Below are 21,405 nucleotides of genomic sequence, written 5' to 3' on the forward strand. Positions count from 1 at the left end.
GATACTGTTTGAAATAGTATTGGAATAAATAACAAAACATATAGCTTACCTTGATTCAGAATGGAGGACAAACGAGGTGTCCAGAAGGCAAAATGTGTAGTATAGTAACGATTACGCTGATGGTAGTGTTTTATACTGAACTCTTGATGAACAGAATATTTATTATTGCCTTCAGTTTACAAAGTCTTTTATAGAAGATGCTTTGATGTATAGCATGTACTAACATGTAAAGCGCAGTATGGCGATTTTCATTTGTTTAACATTGTCCAAGCTGTTTCTGTTATTAAATGTTGATGCTCAAGCCTAACATATTGGTAATTTTGTAGTTCTATGATGACCCGGACAGCTTTCTGACATACGGAGATCAAAGCGGATTATCGCCACTGGTGCAGCTGGACATATTGATGATAATCGATCTAGGATGTTTGTAAATCTACGGGAATTTATCGTATCAACACGAAACGCTCATCACGAAAACACACCTCATGCGAGGCGTTCTGTTGGAAACTGCATTTACATGTATGAACATGTGTCATAAGAATTGCATGCAAAAACTTGTTTTGTTGTTGTTTTTTTTGTTTAAACAGATTGTTTTACATGGAACACCTGTGTTTGGATGGGGTTTCGCCTGGACTTTTTTCTGGTGTTTATAATTTGTGTCAATTTCAAATTATAGTGATCATATGTTTTTATATGGGTCTAATGCTAAACTTGCGTTTGTTGCTATTTTGGTCTTGTTTTTTTTTTAAATTTATTTATTTGTTTGTTTATGATCTGAATGGGAAAGTGCAATAGACTCATAATTCAATAAATTCTATCTTAAGAATCCATTTTCCAAGAATGCATATTTAGTCAGGAGTGGGACCAACTCAAATGCCCCCAAGGATCGATCAAGTCCCACTTTCTTAAGAAATGATGGCACTCCCCATTGACATTTCAGACCAAATTTGATTGTATTTAAGATTCAGATTGCCTAAAGAGAAGGTTTTGTTATAATAACAGTTGATGTCGTGTTAAGTTATGTTACCGAAATTGATTTTGTTATACTAATGGTTGAGGTTTGTAACCTCTTATTTAATATAAAAGTGGTTCAATTGTCACCAGATTGTCGTATTTTGTTATTATTGTCATTATGTAAGCAAAATATATTGTTTATTTTTATTTGAAGTTCAATATATTAACAGTTTCTCCTTATATCATTTTAAATTTTGTATCTACTTTATTAACAGTTTGTCCTAGTTTTATTTTTTTAATATTGTATCCAATTTATCAACAGTTTGTCCTAGTTTTATTTTTAATTTTGTATCAACTATATTTACAGTTTTTCCTAGTTTTATTTTCAGTTCACTTTACTTACAACTTGTCATAGTTTTATTTTCAATTTTGTATCCATATTTTCTATAGCTTGTGCTAGGTTTTTTTTTTCATTTTGTATCCACTATAATAACAGTTTGTCCTTGTTTTATTTTTCATTTGGTTTCCACTATATTAACAGTTTTTTTTAAAAGTTTTATTCATAATTTGATTTCCATATTACTTTTTTCTGAAGATATTAATATATAAAGATGATATTTACATATATTGTTTTAGTGGATTTTGGGATCAAAGTCAACGGTTTTAAACTTATTCAGTTCCTTTGGAAACCAGAATGAATACTATAGGGCAAATTTAAGGTCGCTTTCCGAATCTCATAAAGAAATATTCCAATTCCATGTACAATATATAGAGGATATTGAAAGGTTTCCCGTTTAATATAACATATATTTCACGAGTATGAAAGAATATCGATAATTTCACGAGTGCGAACATTTTTTATTGCATTTTATACACTTAAAACAAAAACAAAAAACATCGAAAAATTAATCGTGTCAAAAAGTTCGGGATCAGTAATATAATTCATGACGTCAACTCTTTGTGACATTACTCCACGTCAACTTGACGGCGCCATTTTGAAAGGACCGATCAACGCAATTTAAGCGTTTTCTGCTGTTATCGGAGAATCTGTGCATGAATAGCTTACGTCAAGTGAGTATATTGTCAAAAACTAGTCTATTTCTGAAATACAGCAAAATAGCCAATTTATCTCTATTTGCTTTGATTGGAAAAATCAGCAAGATTAAATGAGGTGAATATAAAACAAAGTTCGCTCGGATTGGTCAAACACGAACAACTTATATTTTCACTGCAAAATCTTATATTTTCATTGCTCATCGCTGCAGTGAAAATATCAGTTTTATTAGTTTGATAAATTTTTATATTTCACTGACAAAAATGCAATAAAAAGATTCATTTGAAAATATCATATTCCCTTATGCGAAATGAAATCATGCGTGTTCGATTACTGTTGATATGCCTAGTGGTTCTGTGGTCACACCCAGTCCTTATCTTGCGAATGTGACTTAACGCGATTTTGACCTAGACTTGTATTGCGGGTGTCGTCGATGAAACAGAAGACGCTAACTGTACCTGAGCACCTGATCTTATGCTCCTTGTGCTTTCTCAAAAGTTTCCATGCAGATCTATGATTTTTTTTTCACATTTGCTTTCCTTTTGAGTTGAAATAATTGTTAGGTTATCATGTCGATATTCTTGGTTGTTCTTCAAACGTTAGACGCCATTTCTCGGATTAGATCTTGATTTCCATTGCATGTGTTGTCGTTGAAACAGAAGACGCCTACATTTCCGGAATACATGGTCGTATTCTTCTGTTTTGTCAATAGCTTTGGTACAAATATACATCTTTTGTATCATCTTCGATATTCTTAGGGTTACGTTCACTTTCGATCCTCGCACCCCTCAAATTTGTCATAATTAAGAACCCCATCAACTGCCATCGCGTGAATAAAACAAAAATAATAGTTTGATGATCTTTTGATGTACATCAAACAGGTTTCTGTGTCGCTAATGGACATGCTTGGCGCTCCTCTGCATCCTTCAAAGGAACTGCATCAATTTATCGATTGCTCATTTTTTTTCTAAAAAGCTTGTTTTATGCCTTCGATTTTGTCGTGATATATTCCATTCAGGCGATGCAGAGAGCGAAAGCGAACGAAACTACCCGATTTCGAGAATGATTGCCGGTCTCTCAAACTGCGTGTACACCGATATCGATCCCCTTATTCTCAACATCTCATAAATCTTTCCTGTATTATTATTTTATTTTACATTTGATACAATATCATGAGTTTCAAAATGAAGAGTAATGACAAAATTGTAACACTAAATACTGGCCATGTCGTTTACGTATTTTACACGATACATTCCATAGGGCTAAGTTATTTGATCTGGTTTAATCTACCCTGATGTTATGGTTTTAACTGTGCTATCGGTAGTTAGTGCTTCTCGGAAGATTGGATGTCTTACCTGTAAAAAAACCGAAACATTTATGTATAACATATAAAGATGAACAGGATTTCTGCTCCGTTATTAATTTCTGTCAAAATCAGGTTTAAAACCACGGATGTCAGATATATAAAGACAAATATAAATAGTAACTATAAATAGAACATGGTCTTAAGTCAACACGAGTATATATACACTTTAACTCCGGTACATGATAAATAACTTACAGACAATCCTTCTTGTACTCGGTAACCAAAGATAACTCCTCCATTTGAAGAACTCCATCTCCTATGTAAATACATGTATGTTTATATATTGAACAACTTCATTCATCTCCATATGCTTACCATTTACTCTATGCTTTTCGTAGATATATTGTAAAAAGGACAATATAATATTATAATGGCGTACATAGCTTTGGTAAGTCATTGTTGTTTTAGATAAACACAAATAGTGATATGATCACTTTATACCTTGACTGGCCCTATAATTTGTTCTCTATGATATGTCTGATTCTAGAGTTTTAAACTAGGGAGAGCTAATCTAGTAGTTCTATGAGAATTCTGCGGAGCAATTCTTAACAAAAAGAGTAGGGGCTTGTGGCCAATCTATAGATATGCATATAGCTGTCTGTTGACAAGTAACAAACGTAATAAAAAAATTTGCACGATGTAATATAATATAAAAGTAGTTCTATACCATCTGTATCGAGGTTTTGAATGATAAGATCCGCATATTCAGCATTATTCAGTACTGGATTATACTCTGTTATGTAGGCCTGCCATTCCATTCTGCTGATGACGCCATCTTTATCAATATCGTACTTGTTGACGTCACAGGGTAGTGTCAATATGTCCTCAATCTATGGAATAATGTGATAACAATAAGAATAAAGTTATTTTTACACCACTTTATAGTAACATTAATAAAAAATGATCGGCTTCACAAGTTCCGTCGAAATTGCAATATATACCATCAGACATGGCCATCACACCCCAAGAAATCTGAAAACTGAATTCCTTGGTCGAAGATGAAATGCTATGGTATTGCACGGTTATGTTAATACCGCGTCACTTATGTGTGATAAATGTTTCAATTTCTGTGAACATACCAATATTCACTACTATTTGGCCTTATATTCAGTCCCTTTGTAGTGCCCGAAAAACCTACCAAAAGTGACCTTTGCTACCTGAATCTGTCAACCAAGTGGTCACTATCCCAACCAAGTGGTCACTATCCCAACAAAGTGGTCACTATCCCAACCAAGTGGTCACTATCCCAACCAAGTGGGCACTATCCAAACCAAGTGGTCACTATCCCGACCAAGTGGGGACTATCCTAACCAAGTGGGCACTATCTCGACCAAGTGGGCACTATTCCAACCAAGTGGGCACTATCCCAACCATGTGGTCACTATCCCAACCAAGTGGTCACTATCCCGACCAAGTGGGGACTATCCCAACCAAGTGGGCACTATCCCAACCAAGTGGTCACTATCCCGACCAAGTGGGGACTATCCCGACCAAGTGGGGACTATCCCAACCAAGTGGTCACTATCCCTAACAATTAGTCACTATTCAATTTCAACATATTTTATTGACTGATGTTATATCAATATAGGATTGGACATCAGGCAGAGCCTATATAAGTCCTCTCCTTACATAAAACAGGTAAACAAACTTAAACATATTTACATACAAGTAACAACCAATATGGATTATACAATAAGAAGGGACTATCTGCTTAGATTGTTCTGATTTTTGTAACTTCTTAAAAGATGATTAAATTGTTGTGAGATGTATAGATATGCCTATTTGGTCAAATTGAGCTTATTCCCCCTACAGCTACAGGCCGACAGTCCATATGTATATAACATAATAGCCATCCACTGATGGGGATCAAAACCCAATTTCACCAAATAGGTATATATAGTTTATGAGTTGAGTTACATTAAAGCTTACATATCATATTTTCAGTCTAAAATTGCTGCTGTAGAAGTTACCTTGTTTTAGCATGTATATTATATAAACTATATTACAACAATGCCAATTTCCATTCAGTCCATTCTCCACCATTTGTGCATTAATACGGTGTTAGAGGTGTACTGTATATGCTACATAACTAAATAAGTTTCAATGAAGAATAAAAATAAGAAATAAAAAATAAAAATTAATAAAAGTTAAAAATTAAAAATGGGGGATGATACATGTCAAATATCAAATCTTTCAGTTTCATGTATGTACTGTGTTACACATTTTAGTATGTCAATATTGAAATTATTGTTACATAGATTACTTCCTTTTAGAAGAGCATTACTATTATAGCGATTGTGATCATCTTGAGTGTTTATTTGTGCTAAGCTTTGAATTAAATGTTGTCTAGAATTATCAAATAAAGGACATTCAAACATGAAATGTTGATTATTTTCATTTTCATAGTTACATACTCATGCTGCTGATTCAACTAGGTGATCATTATGAAGATCTGAGTTTAGGTTTGAGGCATTGCTTCTTAATTGGCAGAGTATTATGTTATATTTTCTTTGTCCATTGTACTTGAATATATTACTTACCTCATATATGTCATTATTATTATTATTATTATTATTTGTATATTTAATTAGTTTTTTTAATTGATTTAGTGTATTAGCATTTAATACTTCTCTGTCTAGTTGATTAAACTCATACAGAATTGGTGGGAAAAAACTTTTTGAGTAACTTTCAGTTCTGCAAAGTGGGGGGTTGAAAAGACTATTATTTTTAAGTGGATATCTAATGTGTGTGTTGTCATGAATTTGTGGTTCAATAATATCTGCAAGGTATTTAGGTGTTTCATTGTTTAATATTTTGTACATTAATACAAGTTTGTGATTCTTTCGTCTACAGTCAAGTGTTTCAATTCCAGTTTCAATGTATAATTTATCATGGGATGTCCCCCTTCTTAATCCTGTAATTATTCTCAGAGCTTCTAATTGGATTGATTCTGAACAGATTTTGGTTTGGTTTGTACAATTATCCCAGATTACATCCCCATATTCTAAAATTGGTCTTATGTATGAGGTATAAATGGTCAATAGGCTTTTTCTATCAACTTTGTGTTATAGCAATCTTAGTATGTTCATTCTTTTATATGCTTTATTAAAAGTATTGTTTATATGAGTGTTCCATTTTCCATCATTACTAAAAGTTAGTCCTAAATGTTTATGATCCACAACACAATTAACTATATCATTAGCAAATATAATATCTGGATTTATTACCTCCCTTTTTCTCGAGAAAAGTACTGATTCTGTTTTTAATGAATTAAAATTTATATCCCATTTTATTGCCCATGTATTTATATTATCTAAATCATCAGTTAACTTTTCAGAAATTTGCATTTGGTTATTGTCTATTATTTCATATAATGAAGTATCATCAGCAAAGAGTTTAATTTTGCTTGCAATACAATTAGTGATGTCATTGATATATATTAGAAATAAGAAAGGACCGAGCACTGAGCCTTGGGGAACACCTGCATTTACAGTTCCGATTGTTGAATAAAAGCCTTCTGTTGATACTCTGTGTTTTCTACCAGTCAGATAATTTTTAAACCACTGCAGTACTTTACCTTTAATACCATATTTTTTCTAGTTTGTAGAGTAAAACTTCATGCCAAACTCTATCAAAGGCTTTACTGATGTCACAGAATATAAATTTGATTTCATTATTTCTATCCAGGTTACTTACAATAGTATCAGATATTTCTAATAATTGGTTAATAGTGGAGTCTTATGGTAGAAAACCTGACTGGTGTTTTGTAATTATGTCAAAGTCTTTCATATAATTGAACAGATATTTAAGTGGTCACTATCCCAACCAAGTGGGCACTATCCCGACCAAGTAGGCACTATCCCAACCAAGTGGTCACTATTCCAACCAAGTGGTCACTATCCCATTACCACAAGAATAGTTGGTCTATTAAATGATGTTATAGTTTGTTGAACACTAAAGCGCACAGAGAAATAATAAAAAAAGGGTTTTTTGTCGAAAATTACGTAAGCCTTAAAATGTGCATTGTAAAACATCACTGCGCATTATGAAATACAAATATTTAAACAGAAATGTACGTTAATTTATGAATGACACAAATAGATGCATAGGTGTTACCATGCATGGGGAATGACACTTTGGTTCCATGCGACATGTTCTTCAGCTTGCCGAGTAAAACCGTGAGCTATACCAGACACACACAATGATTCCTAACATAGACAGCGAATTTTACCTTAGTTATCTCCTTGCTTTTTATATAAAAACGAATATCATATCAACACATGGTCGATATATTTTCAATTATCTGTATGAGATATAAATAAACATAATTAAAAACTAGCATAAAATCAGTAATTAAATACTTCAAAAGGGTTGGGATGTCAGAGAATAGAATTTTCAAGTTTTAAAGTTTTATTCAAAACTTTGGGCACCTATCGATATGATTACGATTCACATGTTTTTATACTTACAGAGCGATTTGTACGGGTTTTAGTTTTCTTCCTGTATTTGATTACGAGTCTGGTGTTCGTTTTTCTTTTGGTTCTCCGAGCATCTACTTCAGTAGTAATCACCACGACAACCACTAACAACAACAGCCACATTCCTATCGACTTCATCTGTAAAAAGGTATCAACAATATTTCACGTGTGGTTATATAAATAAAATATTATCAATCCAAATCCTAATGTGTCTGTGCAATAGGATCGGATGTAGGTATATCATTGGTTTGAGTCAGAATACTGTCCTGAAATAGTATCTGATAATGTCAACCCTAACCACGACGGCCTTTCCTATGAAATAATCATTCACTTTAGCACAGTATCAATTTTGGTCATAAAAAAAAAATGTAGTAACTTTGTCTGTAATATAATATCAACTTTAGTCAAAATTCAGAGCGTAATTGTGTCTGTTTCCAGAATACAGTACTAAGGCTTAAATACCGTATCTCTAGCAAAAACAGGTAATATTTTACATTTACATTAGCTGAAATATGTTATCGATGTGATGTGTAGTGAATTTTGAAATTATTCCCTGCGACTGTATATATAAAGTAATATAAACCTTAATTCTAAAGACTCCATATGCGAACCTATATAAATCTTAGTCCTAACGACCGTATATACAATGTATATAAAGATATATAGACCTTATTCTTAGCGATTGTATATATTAAGTAATATTAACCTTATCCTAACGACTGTACAGTATACATATGTGAAGTACTTTAAACCTTAGTCTTAAAGATCTAAGTTAAATAAATATAAACAACATTAAAAATTGTTCGTATATATCAAGTTATATAAACATTAGTCCTAGTGACTGTATATGTAACGTAATACAAACCTTGGTCCCAAAGACTGTATATGTAATCAATATAAGCTTTAACCCTTGCGACTGTATAGTATATTTTGTGTCTGCGTATATCTGTATTGCACTATCAACCTTAGTCTTAGCGATTGTATATTTAAAGTAATATAAGCCTTAGTCCTAAAGACTGTACACATAAATTATTATAAACCTTATTACTAATGATTGTATATAGCTACTGTAAAGTACTATAAATCGTAGCCTTCATTCGAGTAGTATAAGACCTAGACATAAGAACATTATGTGTAAACGATTTTCATCCCTAGTAACCATAACGATAACACCAGTAAAATACGAAAACCCATTGAACACGGGAAAAAAGTTGTTGCAACATTGTCATAGCAATAATAATAATAATAATTAGCTAAGGCTGATTTTGGAAACACGACACACATGAGTGAAGATCAACTTACGTTAAGGATTTAATAGAAAGGAAAAAGTACTTACATTGTAGAAATGCTTCTTAGTCTTCTTTGTCGAACTAGATGTATTTGTGTTTTAATCTAACTTAAGTTCGCTCTTTTATATGTTTGAATGCGGACATTTAGCGAAAAAATTGTCAAAATCTTATTCTCATCTGATAAAAGTATCCTTTTTAAGTGATGAATAATGATTAAAGAGCAAAAGCTACGAACACAGATTTCTAGGAAGTGTCCTAACAATATGTGATATATAGAGACTTGTTTACAATACTTTAACTGGTATTTATTCATAAAACCGGATACCCATTAGTCTAGGAATATACAATCCATAATCATCAATTCTACCTGTTGTATCAGGTAGAGTACATTAGATGAAGATTAGTATTCCATTGTTAATTAATATCGATCGGACATAACAAGAAACGACAGAGGTTCATAGACAAACGACATATTATATGCTTACAAGCAAACAAATTACAACCAGAAATAACAAACGTGATGAAATACTACGACATTTTTAATTACATTTTTACCGGTGAAATATCGAAAAATATTCATTCTATAAAAGTGATATTTTAACTAGTGAAAAATATCACTTTTCTGATTTGACCAATCGAACCAAACGACAATGGGGAAAATAAAAGCTGACCCGGTATCTTTTAATACAAAATGTAATAAACAGAATATCTAACAGTATATCATGTGGCTAATATTTTGAACATTTTCACTCGTGCTGCGCACTCGTGAACAATATCTAAGTATTAGCACCACTCGTGTTATATATTTGGTATTACGGAAGAGACTGTTAGATGTCCTGTGTATATAATGACAACAGAGCATTTGCCTTTGTTTTAATAGTGAGAGACTGCTGGATATTTTTAAAGATGAAACTTAATGTAAAACTGATGGTATTTCAAAACGGTCACTAAATATACACTGCAAAGTTTGTGAGAATATATTTACAATCAGTGGTGAATTGATAATATAAACTATACATAAATCAACTGAAGACTACTGAACTTTATTTTTCCTTATTATCAGAAGGCTACGCAATTTATTTTGGCGTTGCGCGTATTAATACAGGTGCCCGAATAACACGGGGGTTATATGTATGCAGATAGAATGAAAGTTAATGAATTTATATAAAATATAAGTGTTGTACATCGGTGACACTTGTACATTCCGATGGCATTTCATTGTTCCAAATTATGTTTGCACTTCTTTACAAAAAGAATGTATATTGCAGTTTTAAGCGTTTCTTATTCGCTTTGTCAGTTTTGAACTAATGAGGTTATGCCAAACAACATCAAATTACTAGGTGAGAAGGTGTAAATGTTTTTCCTTTTTTCTTTGTTTTTCTCTCATGAAAACGGCAAGTAAGTTACATTTCGCATTAGTCACCATAGCTGGGATCAGCAGACAACGATGAGGACGGTAGTTTTACCAGCTTCGAAGAATAACCAAAAACTTTCTATTCGATACACTATGTCTACGGAAATAATCTTCAGGAACTTAATTAAATCAAATACGATCCATTGTATTTATTTTTACTCGTGTTAGGCCGAATCCACATGTTCCTCACACGATTTGGAATAAAACTCTCCACAGTCGACCCTATTGTTGCATCATTTAATGTTGACTTAGCAAAGTAGATCGTTAGTCGAATGACCAACTTTCCGTCTAGGTAAGCCTTCGATTTTAACTCAAGGCCACGTCACAACTACTTTATATCTTACACCAAACATTGAATTGACTCCAATGATAACGATGGCATCACCTAACATTGAACTGACTCCAACGATAACGATGGCATCACCTAACATTGAAATGACTCCAACGATAACGATGGCAACACCAAACATTGAAATGACTCCAATGATAACGATGGCATCACCTAACATTGAAATGACTCCAATGATAACGATGGCATCATCTAACATTGAATTGACTCCAAATATAGCAATGACAGCACCAAACAAGTGTTTTAAAATTAACTGGTGAAAGATAACACAGTGGTATATATTTCACCAATAAGATGTATTATATAACATGCTATTATATAGCTATTGAAATCATTTTTTTCCGACCTAAGGTAGATTCTCAAAAGCCATTCTTAATAAGACAAATGGGCTTTGCCTTTTCTGTTTGCATTATTAAAAATCATATATTATGGCGACAAATGTTCAGCTGCAACGGACCACTGAATATCATATCTGTGCATATACGAAAGAAAAGATTTTAGTCGCTGATTTTAGATGATATCCAAGCTAAAATGTGTTAAAACTATGATGATGGATTTTTACAGTTTTATTTTGATCGATCAAAGCAATTAATTATTCAGTTAGCCGAAATATCTTTTAATAATCCAGTAAGAAATTTTACGGTCGTGACCACGACCTAATTTCCATATTTTATTGTTTACAATGATTGAAGGTTGTTTACGATCTCTGAGGTCCTTGTTGTTTTCCTGTTGTAGGGACACCTGTTTGCTTTCTCCTTCAATATATTTGCTGCTGTGGTGGTTAATATATATTTAAGTGTTCCCGTTATACAATGTATAAAATCATATTCGTTTGACAACATGCCATCAATTCATCATATAACCTACCGATATGGCATGCAGGTGCGAGTCCAGTCGCATTTATTTAGCATGATGTGTTATTTTACATATATGATAATTTGATTTATAATGCAAATGTAGCCATGATGATGCCTTGTAAAGACATGTCGATAAAGATGTTAAATATATACAGCGACGAGAATTATGTCATATATCGCTATCGTAATAAAGTAATTAATCTCATAATTGCCCTGTTATCAGGTCTCATACCATCTGTTACATACGTTTTGTTGTGAAAACGGTGCTATCATTGACTATATGTTACACTTGTTTTAAGTATGACGTCGAGTTTCATTTTGTCAAATGCAATGTGTCGTCGACAAAAAAAAAAGCGTAAAATGAAAATATTACCTTTCAGATTTCGTATCATTCTAATAAAATGCTGTCTTCATGATTTCTTTCATCGGCATGTTTTATTCATTTGATACACTTTATTACTATTTTTTCCTCATCATACACGAATTATAAGATACCATTTGTGAAGCGGGGTATAAAGAAAAGAAAAAGAAAAAATCCGACTTGTTTCATGAACCTCATAAGACATAGAAACATATGATTGAAGATCGATTGAACAGTTTGGCACGTGTCATGATAATAAAAGCGGTCAATGTTAAATTAGCAATTTGCAATATAGATTATCATCAAGCTATTTAGAATTATCTGTAACTCATTAATGATGCATTAAATCACTAAACGGATTGTTTTAGCGCCCCGTTATTGACATAGTGATTTGATGAACACTCTAGAAACTGTACTATTTCAAATATGCAGTGCAGTGTCAACTTTTCTATACTTTTCAGGTGTGTTCAGTTTATAGACAAATGTATATTGCATGTATAATGTATAACAATTATAAATTATATTTTCAATCAGATTAATTCGGTACTGTATGCCGCCTTAATGTCACTGTACAAGAATAGCCATCGTAACAAAGATCTTTATTTACGCTACACAAAGTAGTATACAATTTCTGTTTTCAATGCAAATAAGCAGATATTTAAAGTTTCTAGATAAAATCTGTATATTTGTAAATTTTAGTTTCCAGACATAAAGTAACTGCCTTATCTTATCAAATTTTATAACAGAGCAACAACATGCATTCAGGGCATTTTTCTCAGTCCCTGAATGATATCAATTGAAATGAATAACCACACATCTCCAAAACCTATTTGTAAACACTGTTTCTCTACTATTTAATAACACGTGCACATACATGAATACGAACCTCAGTAATGATAACAGTTACAAGCTGATTCCATGAACATTTCGATATCCGTTTTTAAATGATAAACAAGATCTCACTCTACGCACAACTCTGCCCAGTTTCATCAATATTCCTTATCATAAGGTTTCCCATATGGAAGCTTTACAGAATTTAACTCTAATAATGTTTTCCTTCGGAAATTTTTCTTAAGTTAAGGAACATTGATGAAACCAAGACCGGTAATACTACACTCGTTTCGGGATTTTGTCATGTACATTCCATTATCCATTTACACTTCATTTAAACAAATCGAATGATCATATTGAAAACCGTGGTTACTGACCATCATGTATTCGTCGCCATTTTAGTATTGCTCAAAATAATAATAATTTTATAGCTAACATATTCTACCATGATAAACACGAGTTTATGATCATTGATACATCATCCTCGAATGAGGAAAGTCCGGGTTAAGACCAGTAAATAGTAGTGTACAAAAATATTCAGTATCAATCTTAGTTTATTACGGCATTTCCTCAATATCTTAGAGTTCAGAGCTTCTGCTTCTGCTGAATATTGCTACTCTTTAATCATCATTCATCACGTAATAATGATACGTTTTTCAGATGAGGGTAAGATTTTGACAATTTTTCGTTAAATGTCCGCACTCAAACCTATAAAAGAGCTAGCTGAATTTTCATTTAAACATAAGCACATAGATTGACTTTGAAGACCACTATAACATTAATATAAGGTAAGTACAGTAGTTCTATTGCATCATATACGTCAAGTAATGCTTATTCATGTGTGTCATGATTCCGAGATAAGATTGTCGTGTGTTTATTCACTTAACTTTAATTTACTCTTTTAAAATACAATAATCACCGTTTACTTAGACCATTGTCAGATATATAGTTGGGTATATTTTGCAAGTGTATGTTTGGGCTGTTAAAAGTACGTCTCGAAAGACATTATATTACAGTTACAGTTTTTAGGACTAGGGTTGATACTGTTCACGGAATACAGTGGCTAGAGTGTGGGTTGATACTTATTCTGGGATACAGTTGCTAGGACTACGGTTGATACTAATTCCAGGATACAGTTGCTAGGACTACGGTTGATACTGATTCTTGGAAACCATGGTTAGGACTAGAGTTTATACTGTTTACAGGATAAAGTGGTTAGGACTACGGTTGATACTTATTCTGAGATACAGTGGATATCGCGTGAATTGATACTAATTCCTCTTACAGTTGCTAGTACTAGGGTACAGTGATTCAGGTTTTTATGCAAATATTATTTTGCCTTTACATGAGTTAACAGACAAGTTCGATAAAGTTATAAGGTAACAGATGTGATACGATAATGTTAGAAATGAAATATAACAGAAAAAGGTGGAAACATAAAATCACAGTATTCAGAATAAGGGTTTATATAATGTTGTTAGGACACAGGCTTAATGCTAATTCATAGCTATAATACACATTAGAGTTATTTTTATGTAACAAAGTGTATTTTACAATATAGACACGAGTGAAATATAGTTGATACCGTTTTACAGATGAAGTCGATAGGAATGTGGCTGTTGTTGTTAGTGGTTGTCGTGGTGATTACTACTGAAGTAGATGCTCGGAGAACTAGAAGCAAATCGAAAACCAGACTCGTGATCAAATACAGGAAGAAAACTAAAACCCGTACAAATCGCTCTGTAAGTATAAAAACATGTGAATCGCCAGGCGCCAGTGTAATTCTCTTCTCTGACATCTTAACTCTTCTAAAGGATTTAATTACTTTTTAATTTGAATTATCAAATAAATGATGTTCATATATCATATACCATTGGAATTATATTAACATCAACCATGTGTTCATATAATATTTATATCGAGATGAATTTTCTTCAACGTACAGGTTTCATTGGGAAGTGAATTGAAATAAACATTATTTGTATCAATGAGATATTATGAAGTATCACTTATACAAATATAACATTGTAAGGTTAGAAATCAAATATGTAATTTACTGGACGATACGCGCAGAAATAAACTGAGATTTTTTAACCTTAGAGACGCTAGCCTTCCCGCGGGATATGTAATATCTCGCTAGTGACAAACGAGGATACACCAATCACGCCCGTTTCTATATATATTCCCGAACCTGCAATGTTCTTGTATTGATCGTTTACTATGGAGCCTTTTTTTGTTAATACTTGCATCACTGCCGACATAATATTTTTCTTCATTTCATATCAGTAAACTGAAACACCACACGCCAGTCTGAAGTCACCATGTCACCTCCTACATTAATAGAATGTGACGTCACATCATGATAACTCTAAAGTATGCCGCTAACAGAGTGTCTGTTTTATAAGGGTGTTATAACACAGTTCGTTTTGAAATATAACACTACTTAATTGATAGGTTTATCAAAGGGAAATACAATGGAAAAGAGGCCTTATAGTTCATACAGAAATGTTTATGGACATGTATTAGCGTACAGCGTAGTTTTAATACATCGTCGATGCAAGCCATCACAGACTGATGAACAATTGACACGAAAGCACGATAAACAATGGGTTATCTTGATAGCATTGTCAGGATTTGTGTGATCCGTCGCATCATTCAAGTTACAATATTTAAGCAGAAATAAAATGTATACTAATAACAAAATAAATCTACCTATATCAAACGTTATTCTATAGATCGAGGACATATTGACACTACCCTGTGACGTCAGCGAGTTCGACACCGATAAAGATGGCGTCATCAGCAGAATGGAATGGCAGGCCTACATAACAGAGTATAATCCATTGCTGAACTCCGCTGAATACGTGGATCTTATCATTCAAAAGCTCGATACAAGTGGTAAGAAAAGTTAAGATACATTATGACGATTTTGCTGATTTATTCTTAGAAGTCTTATATATTTTTCTTTTCTTATTATTCTTATTTTACCTGATTATTGTTTTCTTTAAATTTTGATAATTATATTCATTTACTTATTCATGATCATTTTGTCTTTCACTACATAATTATATTATTTACTATCGTTTTCATGACACTTACGCAGATAATATTTGCAGAGAAAATATTGTATGTTATTCTGTAATTTCCTCGTTAGTACAATTACCATCAATATTGTGTATTTATCACGACCTTATATTAGTGTTCAAAGTTTGAATAATGTTTCTAACATTGTACCATCCTTACAAAATATATAGGCGACGGAGTTCTTCAATTGGAGGAGTTTTCTTTGGATACCGAGTTCAAGAAGGATTGTCTGTAAGTAGCTTACTGATACTTTATATTTGTCTATTATTTGTGAAGATGTGTGTACTTTTTAGCTATTTGCGTTGGTATGATATCTTAAATGACCATGGCTGGTGATAGGATGTTAAACAATACTAAATCAAACCAATCTTTTTTTTTAAATATTTGTTAGTAATTATTATTCTTCAGTCACTTCACCATGCATGTAGGGCGTAAGTATTGCACGTGTTGCCTGCCCCGATTGCATGATTTTACATTATTGCTCCGTTTTCTTTACAGTCGGGAGGATGACATCGCTTATGAGAACAATATTTACTATTAGAACGGATGAAACTATGATACACCATCAGGAAGATGACAACAGAACCATTCACTGCAGCCCTGATAGTCATACATTGTGTTGTGATAAATACGCATATAGTGTTTGAATTTTTCGCAAAACAGTTGTGTCATTAAACAAATTTGAAAATGTAAACTGCATTGTTTTTCCATTGCGAATAAAGCAAATACATAGTCGATCTGATGAAAACCAGAATAGTGGACGTCTATAGTAGAGACACCACAGCTAAATATTGATGGTGTGTCGATTTTAATTTTGTCTTCAGATTATATTTTGATAGTTTTGTCTGGTTGAATTGTTTTTTAATATATACATATATATAGAGTCTAGTAAGTAAAGGTCTGATATAGGTACTGGGTCCTTACAAAAAGATGTTCGCTGGATGCATATTACTAGATAAATATAATCTGTCACGTAGTAATAACTACAAATGTACAGTACAGACAATAAATTGTCGAATTTTCGAGGCAATCCGCCATTTTATCAAGACACAAGTAAATTATAAACATTCACATACAGATATACAAAATAAACAACAAACAATTTCGTTATGTTTTGTTAATGATCCCTTCGTCGATAATTCATTCGCCGAGAGCCTATTGTTTTTATTTAGTAAACATACAAATAGTCCATGGCTTACTAATCCAGAATATTTGACCCGAGGTGGTAGTAATCAACTTCGGCCTTTATAAAGCGTGTTGAGTACCACCACCGAGGGTCAAATATTCTTGACTAGAGCACGGTAAGCCATGGGGTATTTTATTTTATTTTTTTTTAAATATATTTATTCAGTTATATTCACCATTTTGATTCCGAACAGAGTGTGACTGGTTTATTTCTTGTGATTTTTTTTTGTAATTTCCTTTAAAATTGATCGAGATGACTTAAAAAAACAAATACCTAAATTCTCTTCGCGTACTGTACATCCTTTTTCGTATTCTTGCTGTCAGCAGCATCCCGTAATTGCTCCAAATCGCTTTCCTAATCCAGACGAAATTGACCAACAGTGTCGTCTGCCATGTTTACTTTTGAAATAAGCTCTCTTCAAATCCAAACGGCATATAAAAATGTATATACAATATAACAATCTTATATTAACGCGTCAATCCATTCCGGAACGGTGGTACATGTACATGTATATGGTTTATAGAGTTCGTATCATATTTCCTGGTCACTTTCAAGAGATCTTCAAGACATTGCTCATAGTTTTTCATGCAAATCCATTAAGATGGTGCATATGGTTCTCTACTAAACTGTATCCTAGAACAAGATAGCGGTGGGCCATACTCGGTATCATCTGGTTAAGTCTTTATGCTGGTAGTAGAACATAATCTGGCTAAGTCTTTGACTGATGTAAAGGAAGGCAGTATATAATGTGAGTCGAATGCATGCATTTGCATTGGTTTATATCACAGTATCAGCTGGGTAATGTGCTTACTGTTAAATCCTAAGATCCTGGCAGCTGTAGCTATACCCATTGGAGCCTTTGATGTATAATGTAAGTCTCTGTGTGGGAAAAGTAAGACCTTTTAACTTTGATGATGTCTTATTCTGAGAGCAAGAAGACTGACAAGTATCATTTTCATATGAGGCAACATTGACCAGAGACCTTACCAACACAGACAAAAACTACCTTACGAGGTCCTTCAGTTTCATTTTAGATATACTCATGAAATTAGCTGAATAATATATATCCATGCTCTTGCAATCTTTAAAAAAAATAAAATCACAGCATAACTAGCAATGACAGCTTACCACTAAACCATAAAAGCATGGTGATTCCATCTTCTAAATTACGCATTTCTCGTTCAACGGTTATAGTCTTACATTCTTACTAGTACTGCCCATGCGACATCCAGCGGTCTGTACAAATATCACAATGTCTATGATAGCTATCAGGTTTAGCCGGAAAAGACATGGTTTATAACATCTTACTTTCGATGTGATATGCTAAAGGAAATGTACGAAATATCACAATGTCTATGATAGCTATCAGGTTTAGCAGGAAAAGACATGGTTTATAACATCTTACTTTCGATGTGAGATGCTAAAGGAAATGTACCAAATATAACAATGTCCATGATAACTACCTAGTATAGCCGGAAAATACCTGGTTTCGAAGGATTAGCTTGACAAATTGCCATCAAGATGACTAGATATTTTCGATTTGTGTGATACGAAGATTGACGTTTTGAGTGTTTGCTGATCTGACTCGTTGCTTCGGTGTTACTTCCCCGGGTAACATTAGGAAAACCGGACATATTTTGACATAGATTTTGAAAACTCCAGACATTTTGACATAGATTTTGAAAACTCCAGACACCCGTAATGATATTTATTTCAGTGTGACGCCACATACTTACAGATCATATTATAATATAACGCTTGAGATGTTAATTTGTTTCCGGATCATTGAAGTTTGAACTAAATCAATAACATAATATAAAGTGAACTAAAGGTGTCATTATCTTCTTTGTAAGTACTACTCCAGAGTAACAGTTCTTATTTCGAGTCATGCTGTATTTGGAAAGTTAATCAAACACTTCTTTTAAAGTCAATCTTGCTTAAGACTGGTTTTCATAGATTTTAAAATTATCAAATAATTCTAGAGTAAAAATCTCTGAAGAGATCTCAGTGTCTATTGTCAACATTCTGGACTCATTCAGCTTCTGTCTGTATGGTAAAACACTCTCGATACATGAAAACGATTAGCTCAGAACATCCAAAATTGACGAAAAGAACAGAAGAAACAAAATATGTTTAAAGGGAGATAACTCGTTATAACATCAACAGAATACTAACCAAACATAAATTGGAATATATTATTTGACTCCAATACATGACACTAAATGAGTTCCTTTCGTTACTACCAACATCCGTGAGTTTCCCTCAGTACTAAAAGAACAGGTTTACGATACAGAACGTCTAATCAGTCAGGCTTACAAGTGAGTGGGATTGTTGCCGAAAGTAAATCGTCTGTAAAATGCGGCAATTCAAATTTATTTCATTCATTTTTTTGACCAATTTAAAGGCTAAAGGCCACCACATCAAGATTTTGACATTTTCTTTTACCTCTTTTGAGTTTCCTTAGTTAACTTCTAAGTATCAACATTAAAGTCTTTAGCATCACTGACGAGTTCTAGAAGGACGAAACAGCTTTGTGGTGTCCCTATCATCACTGACGATTCCTAGATTGATAAAACAGCTGTATGATGTCCCTAGAATCATTGATGAGTTCTAGAACAGCTGCATTAATATGTTAAGAGTGTCATACATGTGTTTCAAACTCGTCAGTAATGCTAGGGACATCATACAACTGTTTTGTCCTTCATAGACTTGTTAGTTCATAAGCTATTAAGAACAAAAATTGTGGAAATGCTGATGGGTAGCCTGTTTGTTTATTGTTACAAACAACAATTTATAACCTGGGGGGTGGTAGAGTGGAGGGATTCTTAATGTTATTGTAGGAAGTGATGATTACAAAATTGAAAACCCTCCAATTCTAACTCAACTGGTCATACATACTTAATTTATGTTTGTTTTTGTTCTCGTGGCTCAGAGCTAAACTAATTCATACGTTCCTTTGACAATCGTAATGTTAAGTCAAACCCATTGACAACATTCTCTTATTGAAAAAAAATCGTTCGCGCTGTATGTTTAACTATAAAGTAATAAAAAAAAAAATAGCGTGATTCTTTTAATTTTATTAATAACAGAATTATTTCGTCGAATGTTCCACATGCCGTGGGCGTATTCTAACATGAATATCTGACTAAAGGTTCTGGTTTCCTCTTTTGTGATGTCATGTTCCCATTCCGTCTGTTCTGTTGATTATGTAACCTTTATTGGGACGCCTGGATTATCCTCACTGTAAAACAGGGAAGAATAAACTTTATCTTATCAAGATATGATGTTAAGATTCCGAACGATACAAACAGAATAGTACGCCTACCTACACTAATGCTTACACACTACTCCAATAGTTTTCTAGATTTCTCTAGTTCTAAGTTTGAATATATACTATCATTTATATATTCTTGATTACATATTTAATATTCCGACGGACAGGTCCACGTACAACTATGCTTATAGCAACATTAATGATGAAGTCCACTAGATATCTGTCAGGGATGTTTGTATTTAATGCTTTATTTTTAGATACATTTGTATGTATGTAATTGGGATGAAAACATAATTAAAACATAATTGTTCAACTTAAGCACCTTCAAAACTGAATTTAAACTGTTAGATATGGTTTTAAGAAGTGTTCTGGTCGACTGGCGATTCATAATGAGCAGTTTGATTTCGTGAATTTTACTGATATACTTATTTTAAGCTATGAAAAATCTCCTTTTTTGTTTTGTTTTTCGTAAAATCGTCCAAAACCTATCAGTAGGCGGACGTAAAACAGACTGCTGGATATTTTAAAGATGAAAATGAATGTAAAACTGATGGTATTTCAAAACGGTCACTAAATATACACTGCAAAGTTTGTGAGAATATATTTACAATCAGTGTTGAATTGATTAATATAAACTATACATATTTCCACTGAAGACTACTGAACTTTATTTTTCCTTATTATCAGAAGGCTACGCAATTTATTTTGGCGTTGCGCGTATTAATACAGGTGCCCGAATAACACGGGGGTTATATGTATGCAGATAGAATGAAAGTTAATGAATTTATATAAAATATAAGTGTTGTACATCGATGACACTTGTACATTCCGATGGCATTTCATTGTTCCAAATGATGTTTGCACTTCTTTACAAAAGAATGTATATGCAGTTTTAAGCTGTATATTGC

General features: G+C 32.9%; 1 protein-coding gene across 2 annotated transcripts in view; it reads left to right on the top strand.

Annotated features, from left to right (window-relative positions):
- The first annotated feature begins 14,552 nt into the window (after positions 1-14,552).
- Positions 14,553-21,405, top strand: part of LOC117337540 — a 12,225-nt gene continuing 5,372 nt past the window's right edge. Inside the window, exons 1-4 of one of the 2 annotated variants that reach the window (XM_033898564.1) lie at positions 14,553-14,695; positions 15,689-15,851; positions 16,208-16,268; positions 16,536-16,731. In XM_033898564.1, the coding sequence (XP_033754455.1) occupies positions 14,564-14,695; positions 15,689-15,851; positions 16,208-16,268; positions 16,536-16,578 (399 nt within the window). In that variant the 5' untranslated portion in view covers positions 14,553-14,563 and the 3' untranslated portion in view covers positions 16,579-16,731. Of the gene's footprint in view, positions 14,696-15,688; positions 15,852-16,207; positions 16,269-16,535; positions 16,732-21,405 lie in introns of those variants that run through there. The other variant, XM_033898565.1, reaches the window with a different exon arrangement.

Source organism: Pecten maximus, chromosome 11 (assembly GCF_902652985.1).
Source record: "Pecten maximus chromosome 11, xPecMax1.1, whole genome shotgun sequence".
NCBI lineage: Eukaryota > Metazoa > Mollusca > Bivalvia > Pectinida > Pectinidae > Pecten > Pecten maximus.